This window comes from Ictalurus punctatus, chromosome 24 (genome assembly GCF_001660625.3).
Source record: "Ictalurus punctatus breed USDA103 chromosome 24, Coco_2.0, whole genome shotgun sequence".
NCBI lineage: Eukaryota > Metazoa > Chordata > Actinopteri > Siluriformes > Ictaluridae > Ictalurus > Ictalurus punctatus.
This window is the reverse complement of record NC_030439.2, coordinates 2,175,028-2,196,600: the sequence shown is the minus strand read 5'-3', so window position 1 is coordinate 2,196,600 and position 21,573 is coordinate 2,175,028. Positions and strand designations below refer to the sequence as shown.

Below are 21,573 nucleotides of genomic sequence, written 5' to 3'. Positions count from 1 at the left end.
CATTAGAGTATGGTCTTATTCGGATTAAGAGTGGACTATTGTTGTCCATGTAAACGCAGCTACTGATGCTACTTTCATGATAAAAATGGCTGGTGGCCTGAGTACTGCTGTGAAAGCCCAGAGGGGGAGGCTGTCCCCTCTCGGGTCAACTCTATAGCATATTCATTGAGCCTTTGCTACATAAACTTAGAAAAGATCTAATGGGTCTACAAGTCAATTTTCCAATCTCCCAACAACCAGTTAAACTATCTGCATATGCGGATGACGTCACGGTCCTAATTAGAGGTGAAGGTGATGTTGAAGAGGTAAAATGCGCTCTTGAGTGCTATGGAAAGGCATTATCATATAAAGATAACTGGCTTAAAAGTGATGCTGTGTGATGTGGCAGAGTCACTGAAAGTCCATTACTTCCCGGTGGCCTGCATTGGGGAAGGGCAGGTTTTAAATATCTGGGAGTTTTTGGGGGACAAATGAGTACAGACAACAAAAGTGGGAGGGCCTGCTGTAGAAAATACGTGTGCGACTGTCTCGTTGGAAATAGTTGATGATAAAGTTGTCATACAGGAGAAGGGTGCTGGTATTTAACAACCTCATAGCCTCTTCCCTTTGGCACAGAACAATGATCCTGCAGCCTCCAGAAGATCTCGTGAGGCAAATACAGAGATTGGCTAAAGGCACCAGTGCTGTATCTACCCAGACAAGAAGGAGGACAAGGCCTAATAGATGTTGCGTCCAGAGTGAAGACATTCAAACTCCAAGTGGCTCAGAGACTTCTCTACAGGCAGGATGTGAGCTGGGCTGGGATAGCGTGCACCTTACTGAGGAAATCAGGTAATATGGGCCTAGATTGCCACTTGCTCTTGATGGACGTAAACAAGATGGATCTTACAGGACTAACGCCATTTTATAGATGGTTAATGAAAGCATGGACACTTTTGGTGTTGTCCCAGTAATAGCAGCGGGCTGTGTGTAGTGCTCTTCTGCATTATAGAACAGTTACCAATGTACTTTAATGCTTTTCCATGTCTGTTTTTTTGAGTGAGAGTGCGCGCTACGATACTCAGTGTCCACTGGTTCAGTTTGTTCTGACTTCTGTCCAAACCTGACACCTTCACATTCATCAGGCACTTGGAGATGTTTTGGGCTCAGCTGGTGCTTTGGGAAATGGTATAGACACTGGCCTATGTGCTGTTTTTGTGGGCAAGGGGTCTCACTGGGGACGCTATTTGGAATGCTATTGTGTAGCTGTGCCTTTACCATTTTGACTCTTGTCCTGGAGTCAGGATCATACTGCTGGTACTGGCAGTGTCAGGTTCTTTTAAGAACACACTTACACATGCTACGCTACTCACGGTAGGCCATTACCATTCCGTTTCTTTCCAACAAAAAACAAGCTTTTTACTGCATTAAAACTCATGTTGTGTTTCAGTAAAAGGAAATGCTGCATCCATGGAATTGTCATTGCCATGTCATTGCACATAGGATTAAAACAAATGCTTTGTTTCTACTTATGTTGCTTGTAGCATTTTAAGATATATTAAGGTGTAAGAGGCTGTGCCACACCCCGCACAGCCAGCAGAGGGCAGCAGCAGCACACAGTGAGAGTAGCCGTGTAGGGGAACTCAGTTACCCAGATTTCTCATGGCTTATTAACCGGGACTGCCTGCACCTGCCAGGCAGGATACTTAAGGCAAGACTTTGACGCTTCTCCTTGTCCTACCTTTGTAGAGGAGTGACTGGTATGGTATGTCAGGGCTTTGCATGAGGTAAGAGTGAAAGGAGAAAGAAAAGGTGTAAAAGAAAATATAAATTAGAAAACAAACAGGATTGGAAAGTGGAGGAAAATGAAAGATGAAAAATTAAGATCTAAGACAACTGAAAAGAATGAACTAATGTAGTTTTCATCTTTAGAATTATGAATACTGTGAATCCTGAAGATCGCCAAGTTGTGAAAGATCACTGCTATTGCTGACTTTGTGTTCCTATCTAATTAAGAAGACTACTTTGTTTTGATTTGGCCACTTGTGTGTGTGGTCTTTGTTTAGTGTTCCCCACCTTTTTTCTCCTCACTCTGCACTGTACTAAGTTCTGTCCAATCAGTAGTAAGTCCACCTAGTGGCAGGGTAGAATACAATACAATATATATACACAAGATGGCAGCGCGCACAGTTGCTGCGGCTCACGGCTCTCCTTTCCAGTGCTCTTTATCGTTGTTTTTGTATTATTTGTTTGAGCATTATCGTTTCCACGAACATCCGCTATACAAGTCAGAACCTTATGGATATTGGGGACCAACACCGCATACCTATTACGAGAATGTTTCATCACACGCACAACATCCCAGACGACATAGCGAGATTGCCGGGCTCTCCGTGGATTGTTGTCGGGTCCAGAAGGCGGCGCAGACGGAGGAGGGAGAGGAAGCAAAAGCGGGGATGCAGGTCCGGTATTATGCTAAGGCTAAGAAAACAACCACACAAGCCACCTTTACCGAGCCTGTTTCTCTCCAATGCCAGATTCCTAGTGCATAAAATCGACGATTTGGAATTACAACTAGCTGGAAATCGCTACGTTCGTGACTGCTGTGTTTTGATTATTACTGAAACCTGGCTTCATCTGAGGATACCCGATGCTAGCATGCAGCTAGCAGGTCGTACTATGCTTCGCCGGGACAGGACTGAGGACTCCGGTAAGAGCAGAGGGGGGGGCTCTGTATGTATGTGCATGAGAATTGGTGTAACAACGGCACAATGATAGATAAACATTGTTCCCCTGTCCTCGAGTACATGTCCTTAAGATGTCGGCCCTTTTTTCTACCGAAAGAGCTAACAGTGGTGATTATCACGTCTGTGTATATTCCACCCGACGCCAATGCGAACACGGCGCTCTCTCTCCTGTTGAACACCGTAAACGAACAGCAGCGGGCTCACCCCGACGCTGTTCACATAATTGCAGGAGACTTTAATAAGGCGAACTTGAAGACTGTACTCCCGAAATTCTATCAACATGTTAAGTGTTTTACTAGAGGGGCGAACACTCTGGATCATGTTTACTCAAACATTAAGCACGCGTATAGAGCCATACCTCTCCCCCACCTCGGCCCATCAGACCATCTCTCCCTCCTGCTCTCCCCTGCCTACACCCCCTCAGACGCAGTGTCAAGACCACTATAAAGACTGTTACCACCTGGCCTGACGATGCATTCTGCAAACTACAGGACTGCTTCAGACAGACAGACTGGGATTTGTTTGAACATCAGGAGCTAGAAACATTAACAGGAACGGTACTGGACTACATCAAGTTCTGTATCGGAAATGTGACTGTGGGAAAAAACATCCGGGTTTTCCAAAACCAGAAACCATGGATGACCAAACAGGTCCGCACACTACTCAAAGCCCGCGGGAAGCACGCTGCCTTCAGGTCTGGTAATAGAGCTCTGTACAGAGCTGCCCGTGCCAACCTGAAAGGTGGTATTAAGGAAGCTAAGGCGGTCCATAAGAGGAGCATAGAGTCCCACCTGTCCAGCAAAAATAAACGGGAGGTGTGGCAGGGAATACAAGACATCACGAACTACAGAGGCCGTGATGCGACAACAGGAGACCTGAGTGCGATGCTGGCAGAAGAGCTAAATTGCTTCTTTGCTCGCTTTGAAACATCACAACAACAGCACTCATCTGCTCCAGCCTCACCTCCACCCTCATCTGGCCCCCGTACCAGTCCAGCCCTGCCTCCATCCCCTCCTGGTTCCTGCACCACTCTACTTACTGTGAGGGAACACGATGTTAGACGGATGTTTCTGGCAGTGAACCCCAGGAAGGCTGCTGGCCCAGACGGAGTACCTGGTAAGGTGCTCAGATCGCGTGCCCCCCAGCTTGCCCACATCTTTACCAGAATCTTCAATCTCTCCCTGGCCCAAGCAGTCATCCCGCCCTGCCTAAAATCAGCCACAATCATCCCAGTGCCAAAGAAGTCGCCCACCACTAGCCTGAATGATCATCGTCCTGTGGCCCTCACTCCAGTTATCATGAAGTGCTTCGAGAGATTGGTTCTTCAGCACATCAAGGACTACCTCCCCCCAGACTTCGATCCTTATCAGTTTGCTTATCGTGCAAACAGATCCACAGAGGATGCTATCGCCGTAGCTGTCCACTCCGTGTTGAGACATCTAGAGCAGCGGCAGAGCTACGTCCGGATGCTTTTTGTGGATTACAGTTCGGCTTTTAATACAATAATTCCGGACATTCTCATCACCAAATTGGTCACTCTTGCACCCCCCTCACATGTGCCTGGATAAAGGACTTTCTCACCAACCGGTCCCAGACAGTGAGACTCGGACCCCACCTCTCCTCCACTCACACGTTGAGCACAGGTTCTCCACAGGGCTGTGTGCTGAGCCCCCTCCTGTACTGTCTCTACACCTATGACTGTAGTCCAGTCCACAATAATAATCTTATCAAGTTTGCTGACGACAGCACGGTGGTCGGACTCATCTCAAAGGGAGATGAGGTAGCCTACAGAGAGTAAGTCCTGAACTTGGCAGCTTGGTGTTCAAAAAACAATCTGACTCTAAAACACCAAGAAAACCAAGGAGCTCATTGTAGACTTCAGGAAGCACAACACTGAGCTGGCCCCCCTTTTCATCAATGGTGAGTGTGTGGAGAGGGTCCACACCTTCCGGTTTCTTGGCGTCCTTATCTCTGCAGACATCTCCTGGACGGACAACATCACAGCGGTTATCAAGAAGGTTCAAACGCGGCTGCACTTCCTGAGGGTTCTCAGGAAGTACAATCTGGACCCCGATCTGCTGCTGACCTTCTACCGCTCGTCCGTCGAGAGCCTGCTGACATACTGTATCACGGTGTGGTACATGTGTATAGTGACAATAAAAGGCATTCATTCAGATAGATGAGAGAGGGAGCTAGATAGAGAGAGAGCTAGATAGAGAGAGAGAGCTAGATAGATAGATAGATAGATAGATAGATAAATAGATAGATAAATAGATAGAGAGAGTGAGCTAGACAGATAGAGAGAGCTAGACAGATAGAGAGAGATAGAGAGCGCTAGATAGATAGAGAGAGCGAGAGCTAGATAGAGAGAGCGAGAGCTAGATAGAGAGAGCGAGAGAGAGAGAGCTAGATAGATAGAGAGAGAGACAGCGCTAGATAGAGAGCACCAGGAGAGATAGAGAGAGAGCGAGAGAGAGAGAGATGGATAGAGAGAGAGGGAGAGATAGAGAGAGAGAGAGCGCGCGCGCGAGAGAGAGAGAGATAGATAGAGAGATAGAGCTAGATAGAGAGAGAGATATAAAAATAAATTCACAGCTGTCCATCATTCAGTTCAGCTCCATGTGGTCTGTATAGAGCTTTTAACGATGGAGATGATCACAAAGCAGCTGTACAGAAATGAAGCGAGCGTTAGAATAAAACACTCCACAGATACATGCTGATTTGTTTTCCCAACACTGATTATTTACAGGAGGAATTCTGATGGATTTCCTTCCCACTAAACACTCGTCACTTACGGGCCACAGCGGAGGAGTCAGCTTTTATTGCTACGCTGCTGAACCAGATTAGACTATTGTCCATGTGGAGCTTCAGCACCTTCTCACAATCTGGACAACGGCTTCTTACGTGTTCCTGACTACTGCGATACGACCTCACTCTGCTCCAACCGAGGGTGGGGTGCCGAGGTCTGACTTCTCCCTTGTGACCTCGGATTCCACACGAAATAGGAAAGAAATAATAAAGAATGATGTTGATATTGTTCACACACAAGCCTGAAGAATTCTTCTTCTCTAATTACTGCTCAAACATCACGTCTCAACTGTGATCACTTTCACACTGCACTGAAGAGGAAGTGCTCCAACACACACACCTTATTTCCTACACACATGCACACACCTTATTTCCTACACAATAACATAAAGGTGAAAGATTCTAAAGATATGATTCTACAGCTGGTTATATAGTGTCATGTATGTAATGTATGTAATAAGAGTAAATGTAACTGGCTCCTCCACAGTGTACAATAACTGATTACACACTCATAGCACAGAAGATGTACTGCAGAGACTGGTTGGTATTTGTATTGCTGCAGCTCTTCCTCCTTCACACAACTTTTTGTACATATTCACATATACAAGTGCCTCCCTATTATCAATCATTAACTTCACATTTGCTTCATCACTGTGATTCTCCTTGTCTACATCATTTCTCTTCACTGCCGCAGAATATAAAAATAAATAAATATTTAGAGAGCATTAAAAAACCCATAAATATATCGGTAATAAATTCGGTAAATAAAATAAAATCAGCACAACAAAAGGCTAGTCGTTAAGAACATTATCAGCCTAATGCAGGTGTAAAACAAAGTTCTCCCTCCACTACAGAACACAGAGCCTCCTGGCAGCACCACACCGCCTTGAACATCTCCACGTCTCCCGTACTACTGTAAACGTTCAAATCCATCAAGATCCGGGATTTGATCAGTCTGGAGAGAACTTTTCTGGCATCGCAGTCTGTGTTCTGTGCCACTTTGTTTTTCCTGCTTAGGTATATCGACATTTTTGCCTGACCAAAGATAAAATTGATCAGCTGACACTTAAACCTGTTCTTTCTGACGTATTTAAAACCAAAGATAAAAATCTGAAAAGTAAAATCCACATAAAATGACCTCAGGTTGTTTTTTAAAAACACAAACAATGGCTGCAACCTGGAGCAATGTATAAACGCATGAAAAACAGTCTTTCTCTGTGAACAGAACGGACATTCCTGTGTGACCTCAGGGTTTAAAATGGAGATGAAAGAATTCACAGAAACAGTTCCATGTAAAATCCTCCATTGGAGGTCAGAAAATGTTTTGGTTAAGAGTGGTTTGTAAAGTGCCCTCCACTCCGGTTTAACATCATCAGTAAAACCCAGTACAGCTCGCCATGCGGTGTCCACCCTCCCATTCAGCTTTTTCTTATTTAAAACCTTCACGCAGGCTTTGTACAGAAGCTTACCGGACAGCGTCTCAATGTTCATGTCACCTCTGAACTCCAGGAGGGGGCCACCACACCCATCTAGATCTGGAGCGATGCCCAGCTGGGGAAAAGGTTCCTCCTCTGTAGGTCCAGTCTTGCTTGTTTCATTGTCCATTAGCTGAGCACGCTCCTCTGACGTTAGGGTGGACCTCCAGCGATGTAGGAGCTTGTTCACAATACGTAGCGACCGTAGTCCCAGGCTCGCTGCTAAGTCCTCAGCCCGTGACAGGTCCGTTCCTGCGATGTTCACCAGCTGCCGGAGTGTCACAATCCCCGATGAGACCAGAACTCTGGATAATGATGGGGTGGTCACACCAGAGATATCTAATCTCCCACCATTCACCAGGGGTTCCTCCAGCAGCCAGTGTGGTGTTCTGCACCCCTTGATTTGTTTTTTAAAAAAGTTCCATATTTTAATGTTTCTTATGTGGACACGCAAACTTTTTGTGCCCAATGTCCCCGCATTCGAAGCACCTCATTCTCCCAGTGCTGGCGTACAACATGTATGATTTTCCTTCATGCCATACTCTGAATGAAATATCCAGCGTGGGTTCATTCAGAAACATGAGCACTGTGCGCCTGAAAGAGGTCACTTGCTTCAGCGCGGGGTTTTTACAGTTTAACAGAACCGTTCTCACCCCGCTCACTATTTTACCGAAGCGAGACAGCTCCCGCGCGATATCCTCATTAGGGATGAACGGCGGAATATTCGAAACCGTGACTTTAACTGTCGTAGCCCCCAGCGGAGTGACGGAATAAAGCTCTCCACTTACCTTTATTCCGTTTTCAGTCAGCTGGTGCACGAGTTCCCTCTCCTTCACCAACACCACCACGGCCTTGCTCATTCTCGATGCCGCCACAATGTTTTCACATTTAATAAACTCCCCTACCGCCATTAGACCCTGCTCCACCGAGACCTCGGAGCTCACCTCACACCGCACCCCGTGACGGAGTGAGAGAGGCCGGGCTCCACCGCTCAGGTGAGCCGCCATCCCTACACCGCGCCACGAGATCAAACACTCCCCACAGCAAAAAAACCACTAATAACACCGCTTCCTTCATAATACTATCACACGCTCACCCAGTGACTGTGCTCTGAAATTCCAGATTGTAAAGAAAGAAATATATCTATATAAACGCCACTCTCGCTCACAAACTCCCAGCATGCACCAGAGAGAGAGAGAGAGAGAGAGAGAGAGAGAGCAATAGGTACATAGAGAACTAGATAGAGAGAGAGCTAGAGAGCACTAGAGAGAAATTGATAGGGAGAGAGCTAGATAAAGAGAGAGAGAGAGAGCTAGAGAGAGAGTGAGAGCTAGATAGCTAGAGTGAGAGAGAGCTAGAGAGCGAGAGCTAGATAAAGAGAGAGAGCAAGTTAGATAGAGAGAGCTAGAGAGATAAAGAGAGAGACAGAGAGAGAGAGCTAGATAGAGAGGGACAGCTAGATAGATAGATAGAGAGCTAGAGAGAGACAGAGAGATAGAGAGAGAGACAGAGATAGATAGAGATGGAGAGATAAAGAGAGAGAGCTACATAGATAGAGAGAAAGAGCTAGATTGAGAGAGAGAGAGAGAGCAAGATACAGAGAGCTAGATAGAGAGAGAGAGCTAGATAGAGAGACAGAGATAGATAGAGAGAGAGAGCTAGATAGAGAGAGAGAGCTAGATAGAGAGACAGAGAGATAGAGAGCTAGACAGAGAGAGAGATAGATAGATAGAGAGCGAGAGAGCTAGATAGAGAGAGATAGATAGAGAGAGAGATAGATAGAGATAGATAGATAGAGAGAGAGAGATAGATAGATAGATAGATAGATAGATAGATAGATAAAGAGAGGGAGCTAGATATATAGAGAGAGAGAGAGCTAGAGAGAGAGCCAGAGAGAGAGGGAGCTAGACAGAGAGAGAGCTAGACAGAGAGAGAGAGAGAGAGAGAGAGAGCTAGAGAGAGAGCGAGAGAGCTAGAGAGAGAGCGAGAGAGCTAGAGAGAGAGAGAGAGAGCTAGACAGAGAGAGAGAGAGAGCTAGATAGAGAGAGAGCTAGATAGATAAAGAGAGCTAGACAGAGAGAGAGCTAGACAGAGAGAGAGCAAGATAGATAGAGAGCAAGAGAGAGAGAGAGAGAGAGAGAGATAGATAAAGAGAGGGAGCTAGATAGAGAGAGAGCGGTAGAGAGAGAGCTAGAGAGATAGATAGAGAGAGAGAGCTAGATAGATAGAGAGAGCTACATAGAGAGAGCACTAGATAGAGAGAGAGAAAGCTAGAGAGAGAGAGCTAGAGAGAAAGCGAGAGAGCTAGAGAGAGAGAGCTAGAGAGAGAGAGCTAGAGCCGAAATGACCGAAGTGGTTCGTCACATAAATCACCGTATTTATATTTAATGTACATCATGAAACACATACTACTTAGATATTTTTGTAGGGGAACTTGTGCTGAAGACTAAAAAGTCATGTGACTTTGAAAATAGTGCTTACATTTGTTCAAATTGACAACAATATCAGAGCGTGCCAAAATCATCAGTGTCTGAAAATACCTGGGGTCCCCCAGAGTAAACTGAGACAGAATCCTTTCCTCCAAAGATCAGAGCACTGTGCACGGTGATGTATTTACCTCTGTTTCAGGTCTGCGTGTGTATTTATTGTGCTTGTAAACAGGTGGGTATAAGGGCAAAAAACACGTCTGTAGTGTCAGGATGGCCGAGCGGTCTAAGGCTCCACACTCAAGGTTTAGACCTTTTCCCTGGTAAAAGGAGGATTCTGGTCTCTAAATGGAAGCGTGAGTTCAAATCCCTCTTCTGACATTAATTTTTTAAATGAAAACACCATTAAGATAATGGCTTTTAATTCTAATGAATAGGTTGTCAGATATGGAGCGGGTGGAATTTTGGCCCACTCTCCTTTGCAAAAGTGCTTTGGTTCAGACACATTGGAGGGTTTTGGAGCATGAACTGCCTGTTTAAGGTCCTGCCTCAGCATCTCAGTTGGTTCAAGTCAGGACTTTGACTAGACCACTCCAAAACTTTAATCTCATAGGTGGACTTACTCCTGTGCTTTGGATCATTGTCTTGCTGCATCATCCAGTTCTGCTTGTACTTCAACTTAGGGATTGAAGACTGGAGATTCTCCTTTAGGATTTTCTGATAGAGAGCAGAATTCATGTTTTCCTTGACTATTGCCGAGGCCCTGAAGCAGCAGAGCATCCCCACAAGTGCCACCTCCATGCTTGACTGTAGGTATGATGTTCTTTTTGTGGAATTCTGTGTTTGGTTTACGCCAGATGTAACGGGACTCCTGTTGTTTAAAGAAACATACCCGGATTAGGAAATGCTTCACAGTTTGTCAAATTTCAGTCGTAGTCGGCAGGATTTGAACCTGTGTGGGGAGACCCTAATGGATTTCTAGTGCATCGCCAAGTCCATAGGGAACATTCTGTGAAATGTTCAACCCTGGAGGTGTGAGGTGAACGTGCTATCAAAAGTCTTGCATATGTTAGTAGTTTTGTTTTGTGTCATAAAGATGGTTTTAAGATATTGTCGATCCAGAGAATGTCCTGTTTGTAGGAGGAAGTCGTCTATGGAGGAGCCTCCCATAAATCTGGCCTTAAAGAACCTGTGTGAGACTTTCTTACAGGAGAGAAGTCAGAGATCTTCATCAGCGTCTGAAACAGTCTGCAGTCTGCACCGTGAGAAACTCAAACTCTTCTGTTTGGATGATCAACAGCCGGTGTGTGTGGTGTGTCGGGATTCAAAAATACACACCAACCATAAATTCTGCCCCATTGATGAGGCATTAACAGACTGTAAGGTAAATAAAACGTTCCTGTAAAAGGTACATGTAAAAAAGAGTTTATTCTACATATCAATATCTACAGGTTCAATATAAACACAGTGTAATAATTCAATAATAAATGATAATTGCCTTGTGATAAATTTAGTAAATAATAACAAATGTGAGTCTGCTATTCCATCATCTTCAGATTTTCAGCATCTGAAGTGTCTCCTGTATAAACAGGAGCAGATCTTCCATGTTAGACTAAAGCAGTGTACACCAATAAACCCACATCCTATAAGTCTACACTTTTCATTGTTTCTTCTGTACTTGGTGCATTTGAAAAGCTCTAATGAGTGCTTGTAAGAGAGAATTCAGCTATTACTAAACACAGAGTCTCCATGCAGTGTGTTGATTTGTTCCAGGAGGAGCTGAAAACTGCTCTGAAGCCCCTACAGGAGAAACTGAAGATCTTTAAAGACTGTAAACTGCACTGGAGTCAGACTGCAGAACATATAAAGGTTAGAATCAATAAGATGGGTTTGATATTAGAATGATATTTTGCATCACTGCAGAATCAGTTCTATTTCATTTGATTTCCTCTTCACTGCAGATTCAGGCCCAACACACAGAGCGGCAGATTAAGGAGGAGTTTGAGAAGCTTCACCAGGTTCTACGAGATGAAGAGGCAGCCAGGATAGCTGCACTGAGAGAGGAAGAGGAGCAGAAGAGTCAGATGATGAAGGAGAAGATTGAGAAGCTGAGCAGAGACATATCATCTCTTTCAGACACAATCAGAGGCGTAGAAGAGGAGATGAGAGCCGAAGACGTCTCGTTCTTACAAGTGAGGATCATTTAGTCAGTTTTTATACTGTGAGATTTTATACTGTGAGAAAGTAAAACTTCTTTCCATCATCAGAAACGTCACATTTCAGTGGTGTAAAAATGTCAATCAGATCCACTGATATTTGCTTTGTTGTTTTACAGAACTACGAGGCCACAGTGAGAAGGTGAGTGATGTGCTTCCTGTCTCTCTCGTTCTCTGTGTTTCTGACTCCAAACCCACAGCAGCACTGACTCCTGAATGTTTTTGCAGAGCTCAGTGCACACTGCAGCATCCAGAGGAGCTTTCAGGACCACTGATCCATGTGGCAAAACATCTGGACAACCTGAAGTTCAGAGTCTGGGAGAAGATGCAGGACGCGGTCCAATGCAGTAAGAATCTTCCTTCCTTTCTTTCTTTCTTTATTTCTGTTTCTCTGCCTTTGTTAATTACATTAAAGTGGTCTTTATAGTGATGTTTCTTTTGTGTAATGTTTTGCAATTGTTGTTATTATTATTATTATTATTATTATTACACACATATGTGGTCACCTTTTGAACTGATGTAATGTAATATAAGGGAACTTTTATTTTGAAAGGCTTCTGATGCGTCAGACTGTTCAGTGGTTGAAGCGCGAGTGTAAAAATGGATTACAAAAGTTTTAGATTTACAATTCTTATAAAGATTGTTTACATTTGTAATTTAAATACACCCGGTTATATATGTTTATTCATTAATATTGTAATCACAGTTATCATCTCTTTGGATTAGGCTAATGTTAGCTAGTTCCATACTAACGTAATGCTTAAGTTAGCTTAGCTCCAATATGTGTGTGTGTGTGTGTGTGTGTGTGTGTGTGTGTGTGTGTGTGTGTGTGTGTGTGTGTGTGTGTTTTCAGCACCTGTAACTCTGGACCCCAACACTGCTGACCCTCTCCTCATTGTATCTGATGATCTGACCAGTGTGAGACGCAGTGATGAGGAACAGAAGCTTCCTGATAATCCAGAGAGATTTCATGGTTGTTGGTGTATCCTGGGCTCTGAGGTCTTTAACTCAGGGACACACTGCTGGGACGTTGAAGTAGGAGACTGTACACTGTGGGATGTGGGTGTGATGACAGAATCTGCTCAGAGGAAGGGAATGATATTCTCCAGAAGTGGAATCTGGTGTGTGTGGTATTCTGGTGGTAAATATAGAACATGTTCTACACCACAGCCAGACACTCTCCTCTCAGTAACACAGAATCTCCAGAGGATCAGAGTGCAGCTGGACTGGAACAGAGGAAAGCTGTCGTTCTCTGACCCTCTCACTAACACACACATACACACTTTCACACACACATTTACTGATAAATTACTGCCATTTATAAGAGTTGCTTGTAAAAAATCTCCTGTAAAGATCCTCCCACTTCAGTGCTCTGTAAGAGTGAATCAGATCAGTTAGAGCTGATATTGTTTTATTCCAATTCATTAATGAAATATTGCTGATGAAAAGATTCATGTTCTCTGTGAAAGTCTGTTTTTACTGAACTCTTCATTGTGGAATTTATTTTGAAGTGTTATATTATTATTTCGACTCACCTTAACAATTACATCAAAATAATGTGAAAACTCAAAATAATAAGATAATATCTGGAATATTAATATACCTTGAAATTCCAAGTTATTAAATGAAATTTTTTAAGTGAAAATAACGACCTACTGTGTTGAAATAATGAATTATTAAATAAAAATAATGTGATAAAGTTCAAATAACTCCATAGTACATTTTCCCCACAATGTTCAGTTCAGGGCTTCCAGAAACAAATAAACCACAGAATGATGTGTAAATGTAGATCTCTATGAGTTAGATTATTACATTTTATTCCTGAATTTAAATCACTGTAAATAAACTGAGGCTTTGAAGACTGGTGTCTTTACTGTATTTGTATTGTTAGCGCTATGCTGTTAATCCTGGGTGAAATGTTTAGCTGGATGTGTGTGTTGTGTGAAACTGTGCAGTGGAGGAGAATTCAAATCGAGCTCTAAGTTTCCCTCCACCAGCAGTTTGTGCTTGTGTAAAGATCAGATGGATCTGTACGTTAATCCTGCATTAGGTGCCGATTCACAATTTAAAATGCGATTCAGAATGAAATGAAATCACTTTGTTCACAGTGAGAATGTGGGGCGGATGTGGAAGAGAGAGTGGTGGGGAGAGAGTCAGACATTAAAGGGGCTAAAAACAACAATTTTATAATAATACCGTTCTCTAGAGTCATTTAACCACACGTTCTGTTCAAGTGTCATGTTATTCATCCATATTTCCACAGAGATCATCCAAGAATTAAATCATCTCCAACCCTCAAAAACACAAATGACATCCTGAGGAGATCCACAACTCCTCTTAATGTGTGTATTTATCAGCATTTATCTGAAAGCTACATTCTGAACTACTACTACACTCAGCACAGAACCTCACATATAAATAAGTTCCCTCTCATTTAAACTTCTCCAGTGTTGAGTGTCTTCATCTTTAATTTACTGCATACGTACAAAATACATTTTAGAATCCTAACTTCATTCATTTAATATTCACACATGGGGGTTTTTAGAGGGAATAAAATCCTGTCAGAAGTGGGATTTGAACCCACGCCTCCATTTAGAGACCAGAATCCTCCTTTAACCAGGGAGAAGGTCTGAACCTTGAGTCTGGCGCCTTAGACCGCTCAGCCATCCTGACACTACAGCTGTGTGTTCGCTCCCTTTTTTCCACCTGTTTACAAACACACTCATTAGACTTGCTGACCTGAAACAGAGTGAATACATCACAGTGCACAATACTCTGACCATTGGAGAAAGGGATTCTGTCCCAGTTTTTAATAAGATCTTCAATAACTACCATGTCAGCTTTTTAAATGTTTAGAGAAGAGGGTTATCACTGCTTGTGTTTTTAAATTTTTTTTAAACCATTTCCATGGGGTGTACTTGTTTTTTCACATGATTATAGATAGATAGATAGATCACTTTATTAATCCCAGAGGGAAATCCACATATTACAGCAGCACAGAGAGGTAGAAGTATACTAAAGTAATTTAACATTATAAATGAAGCAAATAAGAATAAATATACGTGTGTATCGACGCGCTCGCTTCGTCGGTCATCATCTTCCAGGACTGAGCCGTTATAAAAGTGAGGGTTGTTGCGTGCGCATTCAGACACTGCAGCGTAGGGCGAGAACCGCGACCTCAATATACGAGATATAAACTAATTATTAAAACTACATACATTCATTACTATTTAACAATAACGCAGGAACGCCACCGAGTGTAGAGAAGTAAAGGTACATTTCTGTAATTAAAAATGAACTTGAGTAAGAGTATAAGTACGGCCAGTTAAACCTACTCTTAAGATCACATTGTTTTTGTATATAGAGTGTTACTTCCCACCTCTGGAAATACCGCAGCTGGAAAATATAATCCTTTCTTTTCTCTTTTTGTTTGTCCGGAACATCCAGAGCACATCACATTCATGCAGCACTACAGCTCTGTCCTTTGGGTCAGTTTCACCTCGCAGGTCAGTTTAGCAGCTCAGTTCAACATCTACAGAAAAATGCTGCCTACAACCGCTGATCTCTCTCAGCTGTGCGTACCACAGATGCACACTTCTGAAGAAAACATTTCATCTGTGCAGGAAGAACCTGACACTAACAATTCTGTATAAAATGTTCACCAAGTGGAGGAACTGCCAGATGATTGCAGTGCAGCTTGGACCAGACACAGTTGTGAAATGTTCCAGAAGTTATAGATCCCATAAGCACAGTATAGTAGAGGAGCTCCCAGACTGTTCATATACTAAATCTGAGCCCGTCGTATTATTTGATCTGACAATAATCCATTAAATCTTGTTAGTATAGCAGTGCTATGAGAGTTGTGTTCCCAGGCTAAGAGACAGGGGAAGAGCAGACGCAGTCAGTGTGGCTCATGGGGTATTTCTGCTCAAATAGCAGAAGGGTCTCTCCAATAGAAATAGGGTTTGCTCAGCAGATAAACAGTATGGAACATCTCCCACACGCCAAAATACACGGCATGGTTTGTGAAATTGTATTGCTCGATGGCGGAATACTGTAGTCACTTTGCTGCAACACTGTGATCCCAGAGAACTTTATGTTAGCAATTTCACTGACAGCAATGATCTTCAACAACGTGGCTGGTGCACAGAATGTGTACGGGACACTGCAGATCTCTAATGAGAAAGGTTGTAGGCCTGGGTTTGTCAAAGACACAAAGACTGAAGGAAATCTGATAAAACATTATTAGGTGGCTATTGTTGTTAATTATAAACAACAGTGCCCTGATTTGGGAAAGACAGTTTTTTGTTTTTTTTGAAAGACAGGACCCTATAGCTTCCACCTTACAGAGAAAACATGGCAGAAAGTTCAACAGAGCGTTTGGTTGAAAGCGATTATAAACTCGAGTGAAGTAACTGAGGCAGAGAAACCGCAGGAGCTCAGAAGTTGAATAAAGTTATAAAGAGCACGATTCAGATAAGACGTACCTTTATTGATCTCCTGTAGCGCGCGCACACACACACACACACACACACACGCGGTTTCAACACAATTTTATTTTATCGATATACATTCTTATTTAAATATTAAGATAGATAGAGAGCTAGATAGAGAGAAAGAGAGCTTGATAGATAGATAGATAGAGAGAGAGAGAGCTAGACAGAGAGAGATAGATAGAGAGAGGGAGAGAGAGAGCTATTTAAAACAAGAATTTAATTTAATTATATTTATAACAAGAATTTAAGTTTACCCTGTAATATATAGATAAACTTTATTAATGATTGGTCAGGAAGGCAGGATACTGATACCAAAAAAAAAAAACGTTTTAGGCAAGTATATTTAAGTAAAAAAAGCTGTTTTTATTTAGAACACAGGTCGGCTTGCTTGGATGAATGCTTCAGTCTTCTGCCCACAGTGTCTGCACAGGGGTGGCATTCACAGGGAAAAGTCTGGGCGTCGATGCGGAGATGCCTCTGCCCGGTCCTGAAGAAAAACAGGTACTCTGGTGCTTCATCCTGTAGATTCTGCATCATGACTTTTCCCTGGGCAGCTGTGATTACCTTCCCACGGTCATCACACACGATGTCACCCTTGGAAAAGGGTTGGGTTGCAACAACTCCTGCAAAAGAGAGCAAAACAATATGCATCAGATGACAAGGACGAAGTCAACAGGTTTACAAGCAGTGTTTTGTTTTTATTTTTTCTTTTAGGTTGTAAGGTAAATTACAAATAGCAAAACCATAATTTAAGCAATAACAACTTCTCCCCTCGTTACTAAAATAACAAGAAAGTTGTTTTGTTACCTAGCCCTTTCTCTCCACCAAAACCTTTGAGGGCCAGGCCTTTCCACGTCTGCTGAGACGCGTTCTGGCAGAGGTCCTCATCAGTCTCGATGACAAGTTTGGTGGCTGGTTTCCATGCCGCCAAAATGTCCGCTGGCTTCGGACAGTTGTTCTTCCACCCCTCCTTCACAATCCTGCATTTCACTCTGCTTTCTCGTGGTTTTCGGATAAAGGACACTAGAACGAAGAATAAAACAACTGCAGTCACACGGCAGTTATCGACAGGAACAAATCACAACAGAAATGACTTGAGCTTGTGGGTGGAGACCATAGTTTTGCTCAATTGTCAAAGTAAATATTTATTCATTTTGTTAGTCAATGTGGTATTTATGGATCAGAGTACTTGCACAGCAGCAGTTCCATTCTTTTGGCCTTTTGGGAGGCACGCCACTTGTCGTAGAAGACACGATCCCCGGAAACCCCGCCTTTAACCTGTCCTGTTTGGTGGGTGGTTTGCTGTCTGCCGACGCCGGAAACATCTTTAAAAAGTCTGAAAAGTCAAAAGACTTTGTGACTGACGGACCAGGATACCGGTCGGTGTCACAGCTATAAAAGGAAAGAAGGTATGTGTTGACATTCGAAATTAGTTGAACAGCAAATACACTAATTGTGCAGCAATTGTGATGTTTCATGTCTGTGTAAGATGACGAACCCTACCCTGCCAAGGAGTCCAGCAATGTAGCCGTGGCGGCTACAGCCTGTGGTGTCGGTACTCTGCGCAGTCTGGCCACGGCAGTGTCATAGGCCAGGTGAAAGGACACGGCCTCCTTCTCCGTGTCCTTCGGGTTAGCTGCTGCTGACTCTGCCGCACTTCCTGCCTGACGAGTGGTGGCTCTTAAAAAGCTTTCCAGTGTGCACTCTCTCCAGCTTTTTTCATAACTGCAGAAAGAAAATGTTACACGGAATGTTAATTGTAATATGATGGGGTCTGATATTTCTGTAAAGAAAGTGAACAATCGCACGAGTACGTCGATTTGTGTAGGTACGTGCGCTTTGTGGAGCACACCAAGGTCGTTTGAAACTGTGAGCAAAGCCGTGCCAGCTGACGAAAGGAAAAAATCTGTCACAGTTCAGGTCACTCCTGATCGCTCTTGGCCGGATGTGCATGTAATATGCCTGCAGCCACTGTGTGAACGAGAAATACGCAGCCACTTAATTTTACAGTTGTCTCAGGAATAAAATGCAGATGATCTGAACCACAGTCTGAACAACTTCTGTAAGGTACAAAGCTCAGTCACACGGGCCTGATGACATGGCTTCATACATAAAGAACCCACCAGGGAGCAGCCAACCAAGTTACATATGTACACATACAAGTTAAGAGCTGTTCATTCTGTAAAACCTTTTTTACAGTACAGACAACTATATATACTTTCAAAAACCCCACTAAAATCATGGGGTAGCAAAAGAACTTGCAGCTTCCTCCTCCTTTGTCGAGGCAAAAACGAAACGTTCCTGTAAGTACTCCAGGACTGTAGCCTTTGCGTAGTTTACTGGGTCTCAGTGACATTCCTAGCATTTAACATGGTCTCTACAACCTCGGTTGAGAGACTGGAATCTATGAGCTGGTGCCGCTCAGGGGCCAGACTCACAGTTTCCAAAGTTCCAACCAAGGGTCATAAATCAGCCCTCTGGCTTCAGACAATAGATCCCTATGAAGGTGAACCTCACAAGGAGTGCCATCCATCAGAAATATCATCTCCGAGAACCAGTCGAGCTGGTAAATCCACTGCTACTAGTAGCAGATGTAGCACAATCTTCGCGTATCCTCACTAGAGCCTGTGGGAGCAGAGCGACTCCTTTTACCTATGTAACAAGTGGCTCGTTTGTAATGATTACGCCACCCCGAGGGAACGTGGAAGAAAACCCAAACAAAGGCACACAACTACAATTCACTTAGAACAGGCAAGAGGCATGGGTTTCCATACAAAAATTTTATTTGAAGTTAAAAAGACTTGCCAAGAATTATTAAAAAAACAAAACAGCAACCTATGCAATTGGTCAAATAAAACACAAGAAGAAATTAACAATAATCATAAGAGGACTGAGGCTTCCTGTATGAAGGGCAGGCTAGTACGATAGCACCAGCTGTACAAAAGTCGATACTGTCGATATCACACCATACTGAGTCGAATGATTAGACATTTTTTTAGGTCAGCCATTTTGTGTTGGCAATTTTGAATTAGATGCCAAATGCTGTATTCTACAAACACCTTGGTGTATTGTTACGAAAATGGGTGACACCATATCCTGAAGGTAGTCATAAAGTTTCAGGACAACCCCACCTTGTGGTCAAAGATTATAACGCAATATCAATAAATGCTAATAGCTTTTGATTACATTTGCCTATTGTCATGCTACTGGTCTTGATAGAATCCTTGGGTAGTGCCAAGAACAATGTTACCAATAATGCTATGGTCAGCCAAAATTACTGCCCATCGTTTTGAAATATATATATATAAAAAAAATAATAAAAAAAAACATTCTTTTTCAAACTCCTTCTAGATAATTTTTCAGATTTTCACCAACATCGAATGAGATCATCGCCAGTCCATCCCAACCAAAACCTATGGAAATTAAGTTGATTAAACCGTTCTCGAGTAATGCAGAAGCGAATTAGATGGCAAGCATGCCAAAATGGACAGGAGGCTATATCTGTGCAATGCTTGGGAGTATTAAGACAAAACATGGTACTTATCATCAAAATCATGACCTGAGGGTACTTGGACATTTACACGTACTAGGCACCACCTACTGGTCAAGAAATACATTTTTTGGCTTACAACTTCTGACTAGCTTTGCCAAAAATCATGAGACTGGTCTTATTTGATTCAGTACTGTATACCGGGTCGACTGATACCCAGTATTACCATGTCGGCTATTTCTGGCTATAAAATACTGTATTTTTCGAATGCATTGGCATAACATTATGAAACTTGGTATGTGTCATTAGCACCATATTCTGAGGGAACCCTAAAGGTTTGGGGCCAGTGCCACCTAATGTTCAAAAGATAACAAAATGTTCAAATATGCTTATAGTTTTTTGGCAACTTTTCTGGTGGCCATGAATCTTACCTCTACAGAAGTAGAGTCCTACAGAATCCAATGATTTACACTTTTCCCACAGTGAGATTTATTCTGTTCACCATTTTTAATCATGTTAAAAACCTACTTTTTCAAACAGTTGCTAGAACATTCATCAAGAGCAAGTGCCAATCTAGGCCCATATTACCTGATTTCCTCAGTAAGGTGCACGCTATCCCAGCCCAGCTCACATCCTGCCTGTAGAGAAGTCTCTGAGCCACTTGGAGTTTGAATGTCTTCACTCTGGACCCAACATCTACTAGGCCTTGTCCTCCTTCTTGTCTGGGTAGATACAGCACTGGTGCCTTTAGCCAATCTCTGTATTTGCCTCACGAGATCTTCTGGAGGCTGCAGGATCATTGTTCTGTGCCAAAGGGAAGAGGCTATGAGGTTGTTAAATACCAGCACCCTTCCCCTGTATGACAACGGTATCAACTATTTCCAACGAGACAGTCGCGCACGTATTTTCTCCAGCAGGCCCTCCCAATTTTGTTGTCTATACTCATTTGTCCCCCAAAAACTCCCAGATATTTAAAACCTGCCCTTCCCCAATGCAGGCCACCGGGAAGTAATGGACTTTCACAGTGACTCTGCCACATCACACAGCGTCACTTTTAAGCCAGTTATCTTTATATGATAATGCCTTTCCATAGCACTCAAGAGCGCATTTTACCTCTTCAACATCACCTTCACCTCTAATTAGGACCGTGACGTCATCCGCATATGAAGATAGTTTAACTGGTTGTTGGGAGATTGGAAAATTGACTTGTAGACCCATTAGATCTTTTCTAAGTTTATGTAGCAAAGGCTCAATGAATATGCTATAGAGTTGACCCGAGAGGGGACAGCGCCCCCTCTGGGCTTTCACAGCAGTACTCAGGCCACCAGCCATTTTTATCATGAAAGTAGCATCAGTAGCTGCGTTTACATGGACAACAATAATCCACTCTTAATCCGAATAAGACCATACTCTAATGAAGAAACTACCATGTAAACAGCAATTTTTACTTACCTTAATCTAATTAAGGTCATAATCGAAGTAAGCAATAATCGAATTAAGACAGGTGGAGTACTCCTGTTTTAGTCGCATTATGGACGTGTATTACAGACATGTACACACCTTAATCACATTATGAACGTCATGTGGGAGTTTTCACCGCATTTTGCGACAGGACACGATCACACACGGCAGTTTTACGTTTTACGGTGAACAAGAGAGTTCGGCTGCGTCCCAAATCGCATACTTTCCTACTATAGGCCTGTAGTGGGGAAAAATACATGCATCTTGGCTACTATATAGACGGTAACTACGTGATTTGGGACACACCCACCGCTTCAAGCAGTTGTCTATTAGCACATACAGCATGACAAATAATTAACTGCACTTAAAGCGTTCGTAAAAAAATTAAATAAAAACACCCAAAACTGTATACGGTACCATAACGAAGACGTACTGTATATTGATACGTGAAATTCTGGAGGGACGTCGGACGGCG

General features: G+C 43.0%; 1 protein-coding gene, 1 long non-coding RNA gene and 1 other non-coding gene across 3 annotated transcripts; 1 reads left to right on the top strand and 2 right to left on the bottom strand.

The window, feature by feature from the left end:
* The first annotated feature begins 10,562 nt into the window (after positions 1-10,562).
* LOC128629033 (E3 ubiquitin-protein ligase TRIM35-like) lies at positions 10,563-13,510 on the top strand. Its single transcript, XM_053675107.1, has 6 exons — positions 10,563-10,819; positions 11,209-11,304; positions 11,397-11,627; positions 11,771-11,793; positions 11,880-11,998; positions 12,505-13,510. Exons 1-6 carry the CDS (start codon positions 10,589-10,591, stop codon positions 13,047-13,049), a joined length of 1,245 nt encoding a protein of 414 aa, XP_053531082.1. The 5' UTR covers positions 10,563-10,588; the 3' UTR covers positions 13,050-13,510.
* A 700-nt stretch (positions 13,511-14,210) lies between these two features.
* Positions 14,211-14,324, bottom strand: trnal-caa (transfer RNA leucine (anticodon CAA)). The gene is made up of 2 exons: positions 14,287-14,324; positions 14,211-14,256 (listed from the first exon to the last, which is right to left on the bottom strand). It is a non-coding gene; the product is annotated as a tRNA-Leu (tRNA).
* A 2,052-nt stretch (positions 14,325-16,376) lies between these two features.
* Positions 16,377-20,629, bottom strand: LOC128629051 (uncharacterized). Its single transcript, XR_008393370.1, has 3 exons — positions 20,226-20,629; positions 16,955-18,118; positions 16,377-16,770 (listed from the first exon to the last, which is right to left on the bottom strand). It is a non-coding gene; the product is annotated as an uncharacterized LOC128629051 (long non-coding RNA).
* Between the last annotated feature and the right edge of the window lie 944 nt (positions 20,630-21,573).